The following is an 18,390-nucleotide window of genomic DNA, read 5'->3' as shown; positions in this document are numbered from 1 at the left end:
CTTTCTGTTTGCATTTTTATTATGTCGAGAACAGTTCATCCAATCGATTTTTGCTGTGGACCCAAGGGAGTGCAGTGTTGCATTTTGGTGCAATATGGACACATAACATGTTCAGAATTAATAAATTGTAATAGAACTTTGCAAGTTGGAAGCGGTGTGCCTCACGCAGGCAGACCTTGCTTCGAGAACGGACACTGCGACACACGACACAGGTCTGTTAAAAGCAATACTTTTTATAAGATAGCCTAAAAATTTTTAACAAACAAATCACTATACATTATATATAACCTTTGTGTATATAGGCCTATATAGAAAATACATATGTCTATTATTTTGAAACCCAAAATAAATTAGGCTCAAACATTATTAACAAACGTGTGTTTATTTGAGCACTTCCGTCAGTGAACAAGCAGCCTACAAAACAAAGAAATAATACTTTTAAATATGAAACTAGCCTAAATAAGAATGTTAAATAGGCTATTAAACAAACGTTCGTTGCGGAAAAATCCTAACAACCTCGACAGCTCATCAGAATTACTGACCCGAGTCCGACTGAAACCGGCCTTGTTTCTCTTTCTCTTCCCCGTTACACAGCTGCTGTTTTTAATAGCAAAGTGATTACATTTATTTTCGTTTATTTAGGTTATAAAGTAAATTTAGAAATATATTTGGAACACTTTTTATTTGTTAAATTCAAGTTTTTGTTTTTTTAAAGTAATGAAGCGGCCAGCGGCAGAGAGATCAATTTAGGCTTCTCAAGTCATCATGATTTAAATTAAAATCCATAGATATTAAAAACTTAAAGCATATCACAATATTAGTTTAATCTTTTAACCTAGATAAATGTGTGCTATTAGGCGCATATCCATTCGTTTGTGGGGAGAGTAAAGCTGAAGCACGCTTTGCAGGACATGAAAGCGCTGGTGCGATGTGAAACTTCATTTTACTCATAAAGGTAAGACTAATATATCATCCAGAACTGTAAAGAAATAATTTAAATAATTAAAATCGAAAACAAAACTCTTTCATTAGCTATAAACCATAAAGATGCATTTAGGCATTAAAGGCGCGTCCAGTGAGCAGATGGCGTCATGGAGCTACTATCATGTACCAGCGTCAACTTCATCTTTGTGTCAAATACTAGTTTATTAATAAAAAACTCGAATATCTCCTTTGAGGGCTTTGAGGTCAGCTTTAGCCTACTGTGTGCATTTGAACGCAGAGGCGCGGTTGTCATTGCGACAGCACAGCCCTAGTTTTGCTTTCACTATTCAAGTGAGCCCGACTGTCAGTAATCTCAAAATTTAAAATCGAATGCCAACCCACCGAACGAATATTCGAATAATCTGGTCCAGCCCTACTTAAAATAAATTTAAATAAATAAAATGTAGTAGTAGAAATGAAGAAAAAAAAAAAAAAAAAAAAACACTGGATAAATTTTTCCGATCCCCGATCCAGCTATTTTTTCAATATCGGGGCCGATATCCGATCCTAATATCGGATCGGTGCACCCCTAATTTGTACATTCATAAATGTATTTAAAACATTAATCTCATAACAATTTTTATTGCATTTTTAAGTTTGCAGTGTAAATGATGTAATCTGACTGCTAACAGCCATATAGAATTTGATAAATTGTAATGATTTCAAAGGTGATGCATACATTTCAAAAGTAAAAAAAAAGGCCTTTATAAAGTTCAATCAAATTTGCAGATTTAAGATGTAAAAGCTAAGAGAGCACTGATGAAGATACTGCTTCAGAATAAACTGTTTACATCACCAGATATCTCTAAGTGGTACTTTTATGGGGATATTTTGTGTGGAATAGTATCTGCTGATATGAAAAGTTCACTGTATATCGTAGTAATAAATATAATTTATGTCAGCCATGAAATATTGTTTACTTTTTACATTAAACAAATTAAATATTGCATATATGCATGTACTATAACATATTTCCATTACAGGTTTAGGTCTTAAATTTCATAAAAGGTGGTATTAAAAAGGTCTTAAGTCCTAAATTTCACTTGTTCATATCTGCAGATACCCTGTTCTAAACTTTGCCCAATCATGGCCACTCAATTGACCCTTTGTTGGGAGTTTGCCATTTTTGTCCAACAAACAAACCAGATAGGAGAGTAGATAAACGCTGGTGGACTTCAACCTGAAAAATAGTGTGAATTGATATCTTTTCACAGTTGATACAAGATGCCTCTGATGTTCGTTCATATTTATTTCGTGCTATAACTTATAATCGGTTCACATGCCGCTTGAACTGGAGGGTCACAACACGTTAAAGAGCCACAAAAGAGTATTTGTTGTTTGCATTTCTTTAAAAAAGGACAAAATTTTAACTCTGGGACTTTAATACCGAAAGTAACCTGCTCTGTCTTGTATATCAGTGTGTTGTCAGTGTCCTCTTTGCTCTGTGATGTATTTTTCACTGCATGAGAACATGATGTGTGGCATAAAAGTACCATGGATTGTTGGTTGTAGGGGGGCGGATCTTTGTGTAGGCCCAGTTTAGAGTACAAAGATCAAACATAAACCGTCTGAACTGCATAAAATCTATTCCAAATGATACTAAAATAAATTATTTTATGTATATAAACCATTAACTGAATAGAAAAGCACTAAAAACTGCCGATCTGGGACATATTTATAATGGAAAACACTTTGCAGTGGTTGCACCACATGATATTTCAAATTTAGTAATAATTTACAAGCACAGAATTAATCACGCCACAAAAGGTCACAATGAAATTTATAATAAAAATAAATACTTGTAGAAATAACTGAATATTCATAGTTTTTTTTTTTTTTTTTTTTTTTTGAGGTCATACCACATGATATCGAATGTGGTAACTGCATATACTAGTTAGTGTTTTTTTTTTTTTTTTTTTTGTTGTTGTTTTACAAATTTGAAAGAGTTACAAACCTGCTTGATGCTTCTATTTGTCTTTGGCAAATTGGTTTAAGATGCAAAGTTCTATCTTTGAATGAATGTCAATATAAAAGTTCCAAAATGGTAGTTTCTTGATGGTCGCACCACATGATATTTCATAAAATGGAGGTTATCGGACAAAGTTGGTTTGAAAATTATGATGGAATTATAAATACATATGCTTTGCAATTTTATACAGGAATACAAAACTTTGTAAATCATGCCAAATAAACGTATTAGGAAATTATTTGGAATAAATTTAGGGTAATATCAAACATGTTTCCAAAACAACAGTATGGTTGGATGGTTGCACCACATGATGTTTTGACACTTTGAATAACAACAATTACAAATGTTTTTTGAAAAGTTAAAGATGGTACATATGTGGGAGAGGTACTTATATGGCATCTTTTTTATGCATTTACACCAATTTTTAACTGAAAAATTGCAAAATGTAGGCATCACGTCATTGACCCATAAACGTGCAATTGTGAGGGAAAAAATCTGAAGTGTGACAAAGGCTTGCTTTTTTTAAATTCTCTAATGAAATTGTGAACTGTAAACTCATGATCTGGAAATTGTACAGCTGTAGTGTGACTGACCGCTATAAGGTCATACACTTTTGCTGCAGATGAAGTCACGTGGTGATGTGTTTATATATATGTGGTTTGATTGACTGTCATTTTCTCCGTAGATGCGGCTCCGGGCGAGTCTGCTGAGGAGCTGGATAACCGCAGTCTGGAGGAGATCCTGGCCAGCATCCCTCCGCCGCCGCCTCCCGCCATGAGCTCCGAACCTGGCGCCCCGCGCCTCATGATCACACACATCCTCAACAGAAACTTCAAGTCCTACGCAGGAGAGCAGATTCTGGGGCCCTTCCATAAGGTGTGATTCATCAGGTGTCTGTATCTGTGGCTCTCCAATGCTGCAGGAGCTCAGTATTGATTCATTTGTGCTCCATGTCTTTGAATCAGCTAGTGTTTTGTTTTTAGCGGAGTCAGCTCTCAAGTTCATACTTTTTGCGGTTCTTCACATAAAATCATATTCCAAAATAGACATAATTCAAATGAAGCTCAACCACTGTTAGTACTGTACTGTTACTATACTTTTGGTATCATTTGTGACCCTGAACCACAAAACCAGTCATGGGGGTCAATTTTGAATAAATGAGCTTTCCATTGATGTATGGTTTATTAGGATAGGACAATATTTGGTCAATTATACTATAAACTATTTGAAAATCCGGAATCTGAGGGTGCAAAAAAAAATCGAAATATTAAGAAAATAGCCTTTAAAGTTGTCCAAATGAAGTTCTTAGCAATGCACATTACTAATCAAAAATTACTTTTTGATATATTTATGGTAGGACATTTACAAAAATTTCTAACCCATACAATGTATTTTTGGCTATTGCTATAAATATAACTGTGCTACTTAAGACTGGTTTTGTGGTCCAGGGTCACACTTGCATACTATTGTAGTTTTTAGTATTTTGACTTTATTTAGTTTGTTATTTTAGTATTTAGTTTAAGTAAACAAATTATGACTGTTGCGCTAATAACTAGTGTTTTTTTTTTTTTTTTTTTTTTTTTTATGAAAGTGTTTATGGCTTTAGGTATTATCAGTAATAGCCCTGTCCCTAACATGACTTGCACAAATAATGCATTTATTGTGGGACAGAATTTCACAGTTAATCTTTATGAAGTCATCAAACAGGTGATAGAATTGAATGGTACTTTAACAGTTTAATGAATCCTCCTCCTTTTCTGGTGTCTGTTCACAATGATCAAAATTAACTTGAGTTAATAGACAGGTTTAGTGTTGTCACGGTACCAAAATTTCAGTATTCGGTACCAATACCATTGAAAATCCACGGTTCATATTAACATAACATAACATATTAATTGAGCAACACACTATTTTTTATTAATAAAAAAAATAAAATGTACAAAAAACAGTGCCATTCTTTATACTAATGTAAAATTTTGTTAAAAGTTTTTTCACAGGTTAAAAAAGTATTTGTAAACATTTTAGTAATGAAATAACATCTAAATAAATTACAGGCATAAAAAATGTAAACAAGCTTCACCCAAAACTTTTTGTCATATTTCTGCTGCTGTTGCTGAAAAACATCTGCACTGTTGTCTGTTTTGTAGTTCGCTGGGGTCTTTCATGATCTTCCTTAATCTGCAACTGTAAAAAGAAATATAATATACTTAAGTAAAGCCATGGCCTAAGTCTGACCAGATGCAACATTAGATCATTGACACCAGCAAAATATGAATTTTCAGTAAAAAACTAACCTCAGCTGTTATAATAAATTAAAATAAGATTACATATATTAAGACAAGTGTCTATCACAGATGAAAACTGCAGTATTAAAAACACTTTACAATTTTCATTTGTTAGATAACATTGCCTAACAATAAACAGTAGTTAACATTACATGGCAATTATTCTTAGTGAGGTTAGGCTAATTTCAACATTTACTAATGCATAAAATCATATTAATCTGTTAAACATGAACAAACATGATCATGTCTTTTTGTATTAAATAACATTCACAAACATGAATTAATGTTGTAAAAATATGTTTCACTTACTTTAAGTTTATGTTAGATGATGCATGAATTTGATCTTATTTTAAAGTATTACCAAACTAAACAGGGGATAAAACGTGTTTTATTTGATTGTACTTTTATTCAATCCAAACTGCATTCATATTTATCCAGTCAAGAATAAACCTAAAACGTTTTTTGACAGACGAATATTAAGGACATAGACATTGTTAACTATACATACATTTGTACATTCTCTAACACATATATTTTGGATACACATGTCATTTGTGTAAAAAATAGTAAATACATCATGTCATTATTTTTTTTTTTTTACTCTTAACAAAAGTTATAGGAGCGTTGGTTCAAATTCATTCTAAGGCCCAGCATAATTAGCGTTAGCCGCGCTTATGCTAACGATTCACTACACAAACGGTGATGTTTATTTCAGTCTGACATTCAAATTAAAATATGCAATAATGCTCTAAATATGAAATTAAAATGAAACTTACCTTACTTGAACTCTTTCATTTGATCCCGGAGTCGATCTTTGAGGTGTTTTAAGTTTGATGTTTCCTCCTTTCGAGAGAACCTAGACGACATCTTTTGCAAATAGTTTTTTGATGATCTATGATATTCGCCTTGTTCAGCCGCAAATCCAAACTATTTGGAGCAAGCCTGGCTCTTCTTTGTCAACAAGTGGAGTCAGAGCCGCGGCATCAGCAGCACCGCTGAATAGAGCGCAACTGTGCAGTGCGTGAGAGCGCACCTTTTGTATAGCGTATCAAGAACCGGGTTGACCGGATAGTCGGTACCACCGGTACTTAAGAAAACCTGGTACCGTAACGTTTTAATTTTTTTAGTACCGACTTGGTACCGAAGTACCGGGACTTTTGACAACACTAGACAGGTTTAACGTTTGCAATCGACAACAGAACAGTGCTGAATGATTTATATTCATTAATTGCGCCCTCTTGTGGACTGTTGGTTTTAAAATACGGAATAATGATTTTAAAACTTAAATAATGTAATTAGATTTTAAATATATTTTAAGTTTTGAGAAAAATGTAATTTTTAAGTCCTTTTCATGTGGATCAACTTGGAGCAAATACATCTATTTCAAATATATACGTCCTTTCAGGACACAGCTGTTTGTTGATTAGATGTTGTTTTCCAATCTTGAAAATGCAGTCAATGGTGAGCTTTGTACTACATCAGCTCTCTTAGCTTCACTGATACTGTGGTATTACTGAAAGAATGTGTACCCTGAAATAAGTGTTTTCATGATGTTCTGTTTAAACCTTTGTGTCATCAGCGCTTTTCCTGTATCATCGGTCCAAACGGCAGCGGCAAGTCCAACGTGATCGACTCCATGCTCTTCGTGTTTGGATACAGAGCTCAGAAGATCCGCTCGAAGAAGTTGTCGGTTCTCATCCACAGTTCTGACAGTCATCCGGACATCCAGAGCTGCACTGTAGAGGTGCACTTCCAGAAGATCATCGACAAGGTGGGCAAGGCCTGGTTATGACATGAGAACACTTCTCTCTCTATGTCTCCACAGTTAATTCATGGTTTAATTTTAAAGCAAAAAAAATAAAAAATAAAATAGAGGCCATTAATATGACTTTTATTTTTAATTGGCACTACACATTACATCTTCACTGCCAGCAGTGTACTTCATCTAAAGTGTTGCCAAACATTTTTTTTTTTTATTATTATTTTGTTTATATATTTAACATTTGCAGGGCCTACAATTCTAAAAAAAAAAAAGTTTCACCCACATTTAAATTTTTTTTTTTTTTTTTAATACTGTTCTCACCTAAATGTTTGAATGTTCACTGAATATGTTTGTAAAATACTTTCTAAGCAGTTTGATGAGTTCTTAACAAATGCTCTAAGAACAAAGCTGGCCCTATACATTATGCTTCTTATTTAAGTTTTGTCTGCTGAATCATACACTACCAGTCAAAAGTTTGGACACACTTGACTTAATTTTTTTTTTTTGTCTAATATTCTTAAAAAAAAAAAACATATATAATGTTTTTATTTATATATATATATATATTGTGTGTAGGCTGTTACAATGTAAGGTCATATTCAGAAATCAATAAACCGAAACCAAATCGCGTTGATATATGAAGTGAAGTAAACAGTACTTGCATAGAAACCTAGCCTGAAAGAAATGCAAATTTTGAAGAAAAATGTCAGACATACTTGGAGGCTTTGCATCTGAAATCTTCGTGTATATAACAGTTAGCGCGCACCCTCGAGTCTGACTGGACGAGAGACTTTCTGTCAGTATTTCACCTGCGTGTTTTAGGCGAGCTGTCAGTCACTGCAGTTTCATAGTTACGCCACAAGATGGAGGCAAGAGACTATCTTTGAGTAAGTCTTTAATCCGTTTATTCAACTACACATTCAAAAACGCTTATTTATTCAAAGAGAGACGTAATGAAACACGATGTTAAAATCATTTTAACTTTAATCGCCACTTTTAAAGGCTCAGCTGACCAGCAGAGCATCGATGTTAAGACAGAGATTTCACTTTCCTTGGACATGACAAGCTAGTTTCACATGCATACCTGACTCGATCTGAAAGACAGACGCAGGTAATCGCACAAGCTCAGTCGATCTCTCTCTCATTCGCTGTCTGTTTAGGCATGTTAAGTGCATATCTACTGAGCCTCATAATAAACACATTATGTTATCATTACTAACTTATTACTAATTTAATATTCAGCACACAGGCATTAAGTGAGAAGGGCAAATCCTTAGGAAAAAAGAAAACAGGCAAATATCGCGGTTGCTGCGGTTGTTGCATTCCTCTGCGGTTATGCTTGTCAATAGCGCGGTATTGCGGTTATCGCGACAGCCCTACATTTTAAATGTGTGTGTTTTTATATACATTATTATTATTATTATTATTATTATTATTTTAGTCTAATATTAATTCTTATATATAATAATAATAATAATAATAATAATAATATATATATATATATTTTTTTTAATTTAAGAAAGTTTTTATATAGTTAAGATTTTTTTTCCAATGGACAAAAAAAAAAAAATTCTTAACTTTTTCTGAAAACAGTTTATATATATTTCATTTAATTTAAGACAAACTGTTTTTTCAGAAAAACTGCAGTTAAAATTTCATTTTTTCCATGGAAAAAAATTCTTAACTTTAGTTTTTCTTAAAAACAAACTAAGAATCATTCCTTTGCTCAATTTGTATTTGAAAATAAAATCAAACTAAATAAAATAAAAAAATATATTGTATTCTTTTTTTAAATTACTGTTAGACCAAAAAAAAATAATTCAAGTGTATGCAATCTTTTGACTGGTAGTGTATTTATATTATTAGAAGGGTATTTATAGAAAGTTTAAAGTGCACAGCTTGGAGTCTCGATGCATGATTAAACACCAGGAGCCTACACAGTGCAAGAAAGTTCGATTTAGTGTTTGTTCATCTTTGTGGATTAATTTACTCCTTCAACCTACATGCTATAATGAATAAGTACTTGCAGGGATGAAAAAGATTATGCACAGTACCCAAAATCCTGTACTGAAATTTTGTTTCTGATTTAGTTTTTAGTAGTTTAGATGATTTTAAAGACTGCAAGGCATATCTGTACTTTACAACATGTGTTTGGAAGCCCTGAAGTGAACTCTGTCTTTTGTATGTTCAGGAAGGAGACGACTACGAAGTCATTCCCAACAGCTCGTTCTTCGTGTCGAGAACCGCGGCCAAAGATAACTCCTCCTCTTATCACGTCAACGGCAAGAAAGCAACCTTCAAAGATGTGGGCACCTTACTGCGCAGCCACGGCATCGACCTGGACCACAACCGCTTCCTCATCCTGCAGGTAAGCTCCCTCTCGGCATTGCACGCTTTCATCGTTGCTGTTGGCCTCTTGTGTTTTCTGGAGAGTCGTGAACGGCTAAACCGGGCTCAATCCACCTTAGACCTCTATAGCAGCGCGTCATGGTTTTCAATACGAGGGAAAGGTGCAAACCATCATCTGCTGCTCTAGAGTTTTAAGGGATTCTCGTACGCTAAACCTGACAATTGCGCACGGTTTGTAAACGTGGACTGTCCACAAAGGTCAGAGGTCAACATCTGTCCACTCTACCTTCCTCGCTTTAGCAGCACGTAAATATTGGCGTGTTCAAGTCAAGGCCAGCCCCAATATTCTGTGTGCTGCTTCAGTGAGGCAGGAGCGAGCCTCCTTCACTTCATTCTCTGTGTCATTATTCACTGAGTGCTGCTGCTCCATGACTCCTCTGTGAACCCCTCAAGTGTTCATTTTACCATTGCAACTGTTTCTTTCTGTTCTCCATTTTGCACTGGCTCCAGATGAGCATATTCATCACAATAAGACTGTTTTCATTACCACAGGATTTCAGCACTTGGCATGACCATTTTCAGGTGTAATGTATTAACAATTTAACTGTATATTAATTATTTTTCCTATGAAAAAGTGAAGTAATGGGTTATTTTTAATACAGTTATTTCAGATATAATCGCATTAAATGCTGAATAGACTATAGAACAATTCCATATAAAACAATAGTGGATTTAATGTCAACATTTAACAATCTTTCAAATGTAGCCTTCTCCCTTTAAATACTCTGCATAAATTATTCCTGAACTGACCAATGTTAAATTATTAATTTGAAAACTGACACTGGTTTCATGCCTGTGCTTGTATTGTTCAGCTAGTATGGGATTTAGAAAGTAATTATAAGTTATAATGCAATACTTTTTTATTAAAAGATGTAATTTTTTACTCTTTTGAGTAACTTACCTCTTGGCATGATGAGGGCTATTGTTTAAAGTGGCATGTGAAAGTTTGGGAACCCCTTGCAGAATCTGTGAAAATGTGAATAATTTTAAAAAAAGAACAATCATACAAAATGCATGTTCTTTTTATTTAGTACTGCACTGAGTAAGATGTTACAAAAAATATTTTTACAAAGTCCATGAGAGGAAAAAAAATAGTTGAACTTGAAAAGTTTGGGAACCCTTGGTTCTTAATACTGTGTGTGGTTATCTGGATGATCTACAACTGTGTTTGTTTGTTTGTTAGTGCTGGTTGTTCATGAGTCCTTGTTTATTCTGAACAGTTAAACCGAGCACTGTTCTTCAGAAAAATCCTCCAGGTCCTGCAGATTCTTCAGTTTTCTAGCAAATTTGAACAACTGAGGGATTCAAACACAATTGTTACAGAAGGTTCAAATGCTCACTGGTGCTCCAGAAGGATAAAATGTGCATTAAGGTAAACTAAAATTTTGAATTTGAAGATCAAGGTATATTGTACTTAATTTGTCCTCCGGGAAACATGCAAGTATCTTCTTTTGCTTCCCCAGTACTAAATGTAAAAAAAAAATTTCAACAAAATAACAAAATTTGGACATCTTCACCCTGTTCAAAAGTTTTCACCCCAGGCTCTTAATTCCTTCTGGAGCATCAGTGAGCGTTTGAACCTTCTATAATAGTTGTGTTTGAGCCCCTCAGTTGTCCTCAGTGTCAAAAGATGGATCTCAAAATCATACAGTCATTGTTGAAAAGGGTTCAAATATGCAAAAGATGCTGGAAAACTGAAGGATTTTTCTGAAGAGCAGTGCTGTGTTTAACTGTTTAAAACAAACAAGGGATTAATGAAGAACCGTCACAAAACAAAAACAAAAAAAACAGTTGTAGATCATCCAGGTAACCACACACAGCATTAAGAACCAAGGGTTCTTATTTTAATAATTTCAGCAGTTTTTTTGTCTTGTGGACTACATGTAAACAACCTTTGTGGAATATCTTACTCGGGACAGTACTTAATTAAAAATAACATGTATTTTGAATGATATCTTATTTTGTTAAAATGATTCACGTTTTCACAGATTCTGCAGGGGGTTTGGCATGCCACTGTATTTTGCGAAAAGCCTGTCTCTGTGTGGAGCCCTGTGTTGCATTCATTTGCTTTGTCTTTTTTGCACCCTCTCTAGAAGAAATCTGTCCTGTTTCTAAATGTCCCTAACTGCTGAAAATTACCCATAATTACAAACAAGGTCCCTATTTAAGTTGTTACTCAGCAAAAAATCACGTCCCACATGTCCGACCATTGTGCAGTGCTGTCATTTCAGTAAAGTCTTGCACATGTCTAGTGACCATTTAAGTAGCTAGTATCATATTGAAATGCTTAACTTGAATACTTGAAACAAACAAATTCATTAAATAAATGTTTTCCTCTTTAGAAGGGTCAGTCACAACTGGCTGAAGTGCAGTTCACTCTACACGGGTGTTATATCTAGCACTGAGTGGTTTGATCTGTTATTTTATATCTGTTTGACTGATGCTTTGCCACAACACAATCTTGAGAAGTGTAAATATATTTTCATATGAACTATGGTGGACTGTCACAGTCTGAGTGATTCATGGGAAATGCTTGGTAATGGCTGCTGGGTAATTGCAGTGCAGTAGTGGTTAAAAGAAAGCAACAAGTTATATCCCTATCATGGTTGCTTTGAATCTTTAGCGTTGACTGGTGAAATGCAGTGTTTAACATCTCAGTGCTCAGCCATGATTCGATCAACATGGAGATGAGAGGAGTGTCAGGATCAGTGTGTAAGTGCTGTTGTGTCTTTGTCAGGGTGAGGTGGAGCAGATTGCCATGATGAAGCCCAAAGGACAGACGGAGCACGACGAGGGCATGCTGGAGTACCTGGAGGACATCATCGGCTCCTGCCGTCTCAAAGAGCCCATCAACACCCTGTGCCGGCGGGTGGAGTTACTGAACGAGCAGCGAGGAGAGAAGGTACGACCGCACCTGACTGAACGTACTTCATTAACATTCATAAGCAGATTAACACAGTCCAGGATCTCTCGGTAGATTTACCTTTGGCTCTAATGCTGCCTTCATGTGATATGGGAAAGATGATGCTGTCCACTTTCCAAGTGGAAATTACCAGTGTGTCGTGTTCAGGTGCTTTTGTTGTCGTAGTGAAGAGAAACATGGCGGACTGGGAATTTGTCCTCACATGCTACCTTGGTAAAACAGACCAAATAAAATAACATGAGAAAATTGCCTCCTTCAGAACACTGTACCGCACAGCACCCTACTGGAGGCGAGCCACGACGAGCCAACACTACGTTTAAATAGCGACGTTATTAAAATCCTTTATGCCCCAGCATTATGGGGGCTACAAACTAACCAACTAAACAGCAGAGAACTTTTAACATCATGCAGTGCTTATCATTCAGTATAGTTTTGTTGCTGTCCGCCATGTTGAAAGGTCAAAGTTTATCCCATCTCGGCAGCTCGGGTATCATAAAAAATTGAGCTTTCCAGTGGAAATTACAACGTGAGTGGGTGTTCATGTGCAATTTCGATGTCGGATTTGGGTATTTACCGTAATTACGATAGCACATGAAGGCAGCTTAAGAACATTCAGAACATTCAAGACACATTTGCTATCACTTGCACTCTCTCTTATAGACCATTTTTTGTGCGTCCACAGATTGCTATAAGGAGAGTGACAGCTTTTAATAATAGTTAATGGAGTTTGCAAATGTAATATTGATTTAATACAACAGTTCAGTTAACAAGAAGTTAATATTAAACTACTTCTGTTGTCTGACTATAAGACTACTGCCTGATTTTTACTCTATTTCATCAACCAAAATAGTTCCACATAAAGTAACCGCTCTACCAATACTCAACTCTAAATGCAAACAGGGTGGGGTTTCATTCATGAATGAAAGTGCATTTTTGACAAATCAAGTGAGTCAGTGATTCATCATTAGTGATAATTATGCCACCTGCTGGCAGATTGTGTTTTTTGTTTTTACATATAATTTATTTAAATCATTTAATATTTAATATATTCAAAATGTTATATTTCAGACATTAATCTCAACATGAATTTATGAATTTATTTGCACTTATGCCATCTCTGAACCTCATTAAATGTTTGAAAATGCACCTAAAAGCCACTTTTGTGTTCTTTTGTGCCATCTCTCTAGTACAAATTATTTTTTATTAATACTAATTTCTAGAGCCCGACCGATAAAGGATTTTGAAGGCCGATACCGATACAAATATTTGTTGGTTTTAAAATCCGATATTCCGATATAACAGCCGATATTTATTTATTTTTTTTTCATTTCAGAAACGCGCAACAAAACATTAACATATTTCCCTAACATTAGTTATTTATGAGTTTTGCCTAACATAATATGTGGTTTCCAAGCTCATTAATGTTAACGTTAGCGGTCTTCCACTGATAGTGGCATTAGCTAGCTTTGTGGTTAGCTAGTCTATGATGAGCCATAATTTAGCAATGGATAACGTCATACTGCAAATTGTAAAACATACATTTTCAATATAACAGGCCAAGGAGAGATGATACGTCTCATTGCTATAACTGTCACGCTATTAAAGAAATACTTCAGTCTTATTGTCAAAAGTTAAAAGGACAGTCAGTCAACTACACTGTAACAACGTAACGTAATTACTAGCTAATTCCACTTCACTCTCGGCTTATTTAACAGCAGCAAAACTGGACATGACAGTCACGAATTTTGTCATGCTTATTTAAGTTAGGAGAACTGATGGGGATGTTCTTTTAATTGTTATTCAAGCAATGTATGTCCCGTGATCAACTCACCATGCACCAAAACACTTCACCGATGATCTCACTCGCGGATAACTGGTTCTCTCTGCTCGACTCTGACTGGATCAGCAGGTTGCAGGATGTGTGGCGCGTTATACACGAGTGTTGCCAACAGGGACGGTGTAGAGTGCCCTCTGGTGGACAAACTATACAACGCCAACACTCATGACATGGTTGAAGGGTGTTTCGTCCATTTTTATTTTATTTTTGAAATATTCATTTATCGGCCATTATAAATGCCGATACCGATATTTTGGAAAATGCCTAATATCGGCCGATAATATCGGCCTGCCGATATATCGGTCGGGCTCTACTAATTTCATATGATTAGTAACTAATTTCTTATTCTGCTTATTGTATTGTTTTAATTAATAGTTTTATGAAGCTTATACATTTGTTTTTTAATGTTCATTATTGAATTTGAAATAGACAATGACATACTTTTTAATAAAATTTGAAAATTGCTATTACAAAGGTAAAAAAAAATGCCCATGTAAATCATTTTGAGTCAAATATCACCTCATATTAGGAAGGCAAGTTTTTCAGTTTTTATTTTATTATTTATTGTTAATCAGAAGATGCTCCTAAAATGATTAAATTAGGAGGAAAATTGTTCGCAATTATAAGAAAAAACTGCTGTTAAACTGGGTGTGTGATGCATATGTCTGTGGAATTGTGTTTGGGCAAGGAAAAAAATTGTCAAAAGATTTTTGCTTTAAAAGCTGATTTTGTTGCATTGCAATATTTCTGCTCCTCCGAGAAAACTGCTTTATTCTGTTGATTCCCTTGAAGTTAATCCCAATTTAGTATTAATTCAAGCATGGAATCTGTTTCATGAAGCAAGATTTAGTGGTTAGGCAGGTGAGTTTAAGCCTTCCTCTGTGCTGTGGCTAATGTCATTGCTTGAGGATCATCATGAGACTGGAATGATCACAAAGCTGATTCAGACTTACAGCTGCTGGTGTGATGCAGACTGGAGAAGGACATCATCACTGCACTATAGCCCAAAAATGTTCATGTCTTACAGTATTTAACTGTGATGAGTGAACCGTGTCATTTGTTGGTATGTGTGTTTGTGTGCAGCTGAATCGAGTGAAGCTGGTGGAGAAGGAGAAGAGCGCTCTGGAGGGAGAGAAGAATAAAGCCGTGGAGTTCCTCACCCTAGAGAACGACATCTTCAAGAAGAGGAACCTCCTCTGTCAGTTCTACGTGTAAGACACATGCACACCTGTTTGAGTTCATAGTATTCTTCAGATTTGACAGATGATTAGTGATGCAGGTGATCAGAGAGTGTGTTTCCTGCAGGAGCGTTTGGCTATTCAGAGCAACGTTTGTGTTTCTACAGGCATGATCTACAGAAGCGTGCATCGGCCAAAGAAGCTGAGAAACAGCAGATTCAGGAGGACACAAAGGAACTGAGCGACAAAAGCAGCCAGCTGACAGAGGCTTTGAAGACCAAGAACGAGGATCTGAAGGGCGTGGAGAAGTGAGAGGCCGTTTTATCCGTCTTAAAACATGGCCTGGGTGGCATCTGCTGCTCAGACATTTGTGACATTTGTCTTATAGTTGAGGGCTATTTTGCTTGTTTTTCCTCCAAAGGAAACTGACCAAGCTGACCAAGTTCATAGAGAGCCAGAAGGAGAAATTTACCCAGCTGGACCTGCAGGATGTGGAGGTGCGCGAGAAACTCAAACACACCAAGAGCAAAACCAAGAAACTGCAGAAACAGCTTCCCAAAGACAAGGAGAAGGTGAGGCGTCCTGATCTGCTGCTCGGAGTGACCGTCTCAACAACAGGTGGTTAGACTCTGAGATTCACGACTCTAGATTTTCATTAGTGCTTATTCTGTGCAGCTGGAGGAGGTGAGGAGCGTTCCTGCCAGCAGTGAGAAGATCATCACAGAGGCGTCTGCTCAGAAGGAGGAGCTGGAGAAGAAGAAGCTGGTGGAGGAGCAGAAGCTGGCTCAGGTGATGGAGAGCCTAAAGGAGGAGACCAGCGGCCTACAGGAAGATAAAGAGGTGAGATGATGTCTCTCAGACACAGCATGAGCATGACACACACTGTCGGGACTAGAAATGCCAGATTTTTCACAGAATGTAGTACCTACTTAGGGCTCTACAGTGTGACCATTTCACTCACATTTGCTGAAAACTGTGTGCGACTATGAAAAAATTTAGGAGCAATGTGCGACTGACCTGATCAACATATTAGTGTTTGCACTGAGGGGAGCTTCAACGTTGAGTAATGTGTCACAGACATATCTCACCAATCCTTTCATAAACAAAGTGTAGAGAGAGTGTAAATAAGAGATTGATTGTGCAGTGGAGAGAGCACAGTTAATTATAATGGATGCAATGAACTAAGATAAGTGACAGCTTTTAATAATTCGAGGGAGTTTGTAAATGAGCTATTGATTTAATGCAACAGTTAAATCAAGAATTTATTAAGTGACTTACATTGTCTGACTACAACACCATTGCCTGATTTTGCTCTATTTCATCGTCAAAAATAGTCTGAAACAACTCACAACTGAGCCGCTGCACATCTCCATTCAAACACAGCGGTGTTTTATGAATGAACGTGCGTTTTTGAACAAATCCAGTGAAATTATTCCATTTCCAATTCATAAAGACAGTCACTTGCTTTATTCCTGAATAAATCAGCTTTTCGAACTAATTGAATGAATGATTCAGTAATTAAATCAGTGACTTGCCGCCACCTGCTGGCAGATTTAGTTTCATTTTTAAAGTGTCTTTTCAGTTATTTAAATCATTTAATATTTCTGTATTATATTTAAAACATTAATCTCAACATGAATTTGATTTGCACTCATGCCACCTCTGAGCCTCATCAAATATATGAAAAGGTAAAAACAAAATTCCACTGTAAATCACTTTAAGGAGTCAAATATCACCTCGTAATGGGAAGGCTCTTTTTTTTTTTTTTTCAGATTTTTTTTTTGAATGTGCTCCTAACAAGAAAAGTAAGCGTAGAGTACTGCTACTCAATCTTTGCTCCTTGTGTGTGGTCTTCCTACAGAAAAAAGAGCAGGAGCTTCTGGAGCTGAGCAAGGCGGTGAACGAGACGCGTTCACGGATGGATGTGGCGCAGTCAGAGCTGGACATCTACCTGAGTCAGCACAACACCGCTGTGAACCAGCTCAACCAGGCCAAAAACGCCCTGCAGGAGGCTGTGGACACGCTCAGAGAGAGGAAAGCCACCATCAAAGACCTCAACGTCAAGATACCGCAGTGTGAGGAGCAGCTCAAGAAGGTCTGTGTCAAGACTGAGATCTTTTGAAATAGAGTTTCAAACGACAGAATTTTATTGTAAAATTGTGTGTTTTGCAGGACGAGCAAGAGCTGGAGCAGATCTCTGAGCAGGACCGGCAGAAGCGAGTGCAGGTTGGAGACATGAGACAGAAGGTGGCTGAGGCCAAGAGCTCTCTGTCCACCAACCGCAGCCGCAACAAAGTGCTGGACGCTCTCATGCAGCAGAAACGATCTGGAAAGATCCCGGGCATCATGGGACGGCTGGTACGTCCGCTCACGTTCACCTCGGCTAGAGAGTGTTTCTGTGAAGTTAATCATGTTCATGTTGCTGTGGTTGTCTCAACAGGGTGATCTGGGAGCTATTGATGAGAAATACGACATCGCCATCTCCTCCAGCTGCGGCTCGCTGGATAACATTCTAGTGGACACCATTGACACGGCGCAGAAATGCGTCACGTTCCTGAAGACCCAGAACATCGGTGTGGCCACATTCATCGGTCTAGACAAGGTGGGGAAATGGCATTGCTTGTTACAAGGTTCCTACAGGGTTTGGAAAAGAAGAAAGCCGAGTATGGAAAAGTATTTGTGTTTCCAGGCTTTTACCCCTATTTAGTTTTTTTTATAATAAAAAATTAAAAATGTATTAGATAACTTTATTGTACAAGAAGTCAAAGTCACTTCTCACAATATTCTTAGCACCATATTACATAGCCTCAAGGACCTTTGCAAAAATAAAAAAATATTTATGTGCACACGAGAAACCATTAAACTTCGCATATAGGACAATGCACACTGAGCCGCCTATTGTGCCATCAGCCCAATTCGTGGTGTTGTTTCTTGGCCTCCACAAAGCATGCGTTAATGTAGGGCTATGCAACTAATCGAAATTCAGTTTCGGTTTTGATTTCGGCTTCAAGCGATTATGAAAATGCTATAATCCATATAAAAC

The 18,390-nt window shown here is 36.5% G+C and overlaps 1 protein-coding gene across 1 annotated transcript in view; it reads left to right on the top strand.

Moving 5' to 3' along the window:
- The window catches only part of smc4 (structural maintenance of chromosomes 4), a 36,212-nt gene that overhangs the window by 6,336 nt on the left and 11,486 nt on the right, over positions 1–18,390 (top strand). The window contains exons 3-13 of the mRNA XM_073817881.1: positions 3,639–3,829; positions 6,818–7,009; positions 9,192–9,368; positions 12,147–12,311; positions 15,253–15,380; positions 15,515–15,655; positions 15,769–15,919; positions 16,023–16,187; positions 17,209–17,442; positions 17,520–17,705; positions 17,788–17,949. Coding sequence (XP_073673982.1) covers positions 3,639–3,829; positions 6,818–7,009; positions 9,192–9,368; positions 12,147–12,311; positions 15,253–15,380; positions 15,515–15,655; positions 15,769–15,919; positions 16,023–16,187; positions 17,209–17,442; positions 17,520–17,705; positions 17,788–17,949 — 1,892 coding nt within the window. The remainder of the gene's footprint in view (positions 1–3,638; positions 3,830–6,817; positions 7,010–9,191; positions 9,369–12,146; positions 12,312–15,252; positions 15,381–15,514; positions 15,656–15,768; positions 15,920–16,022; positions 16,188–17,208; positions 17,443–17,519; positions 17,706–17,787; positions 17,950–18,390) is intronic.

The sequence above is a fragment of the Garra rufa genome, chromosome 14, assembly GCF_049309525.1.
Source record: "Garra rufa chromosome 14, GarRuf1.0, whole genome shotgun sequence".
Taxonomy (NCBI): domain Eukaryota; kingdom Metazoa; phylum Chordata; class Actinopteri; order Cypriniformes; family Cyprinidae; genus Garra; species Garra rufa.
The sequence above is the reverse complement of the archived record's forward strand: the minus strand, read 5'-3'. Positions and strand labels throughout refer to the sequence as shown.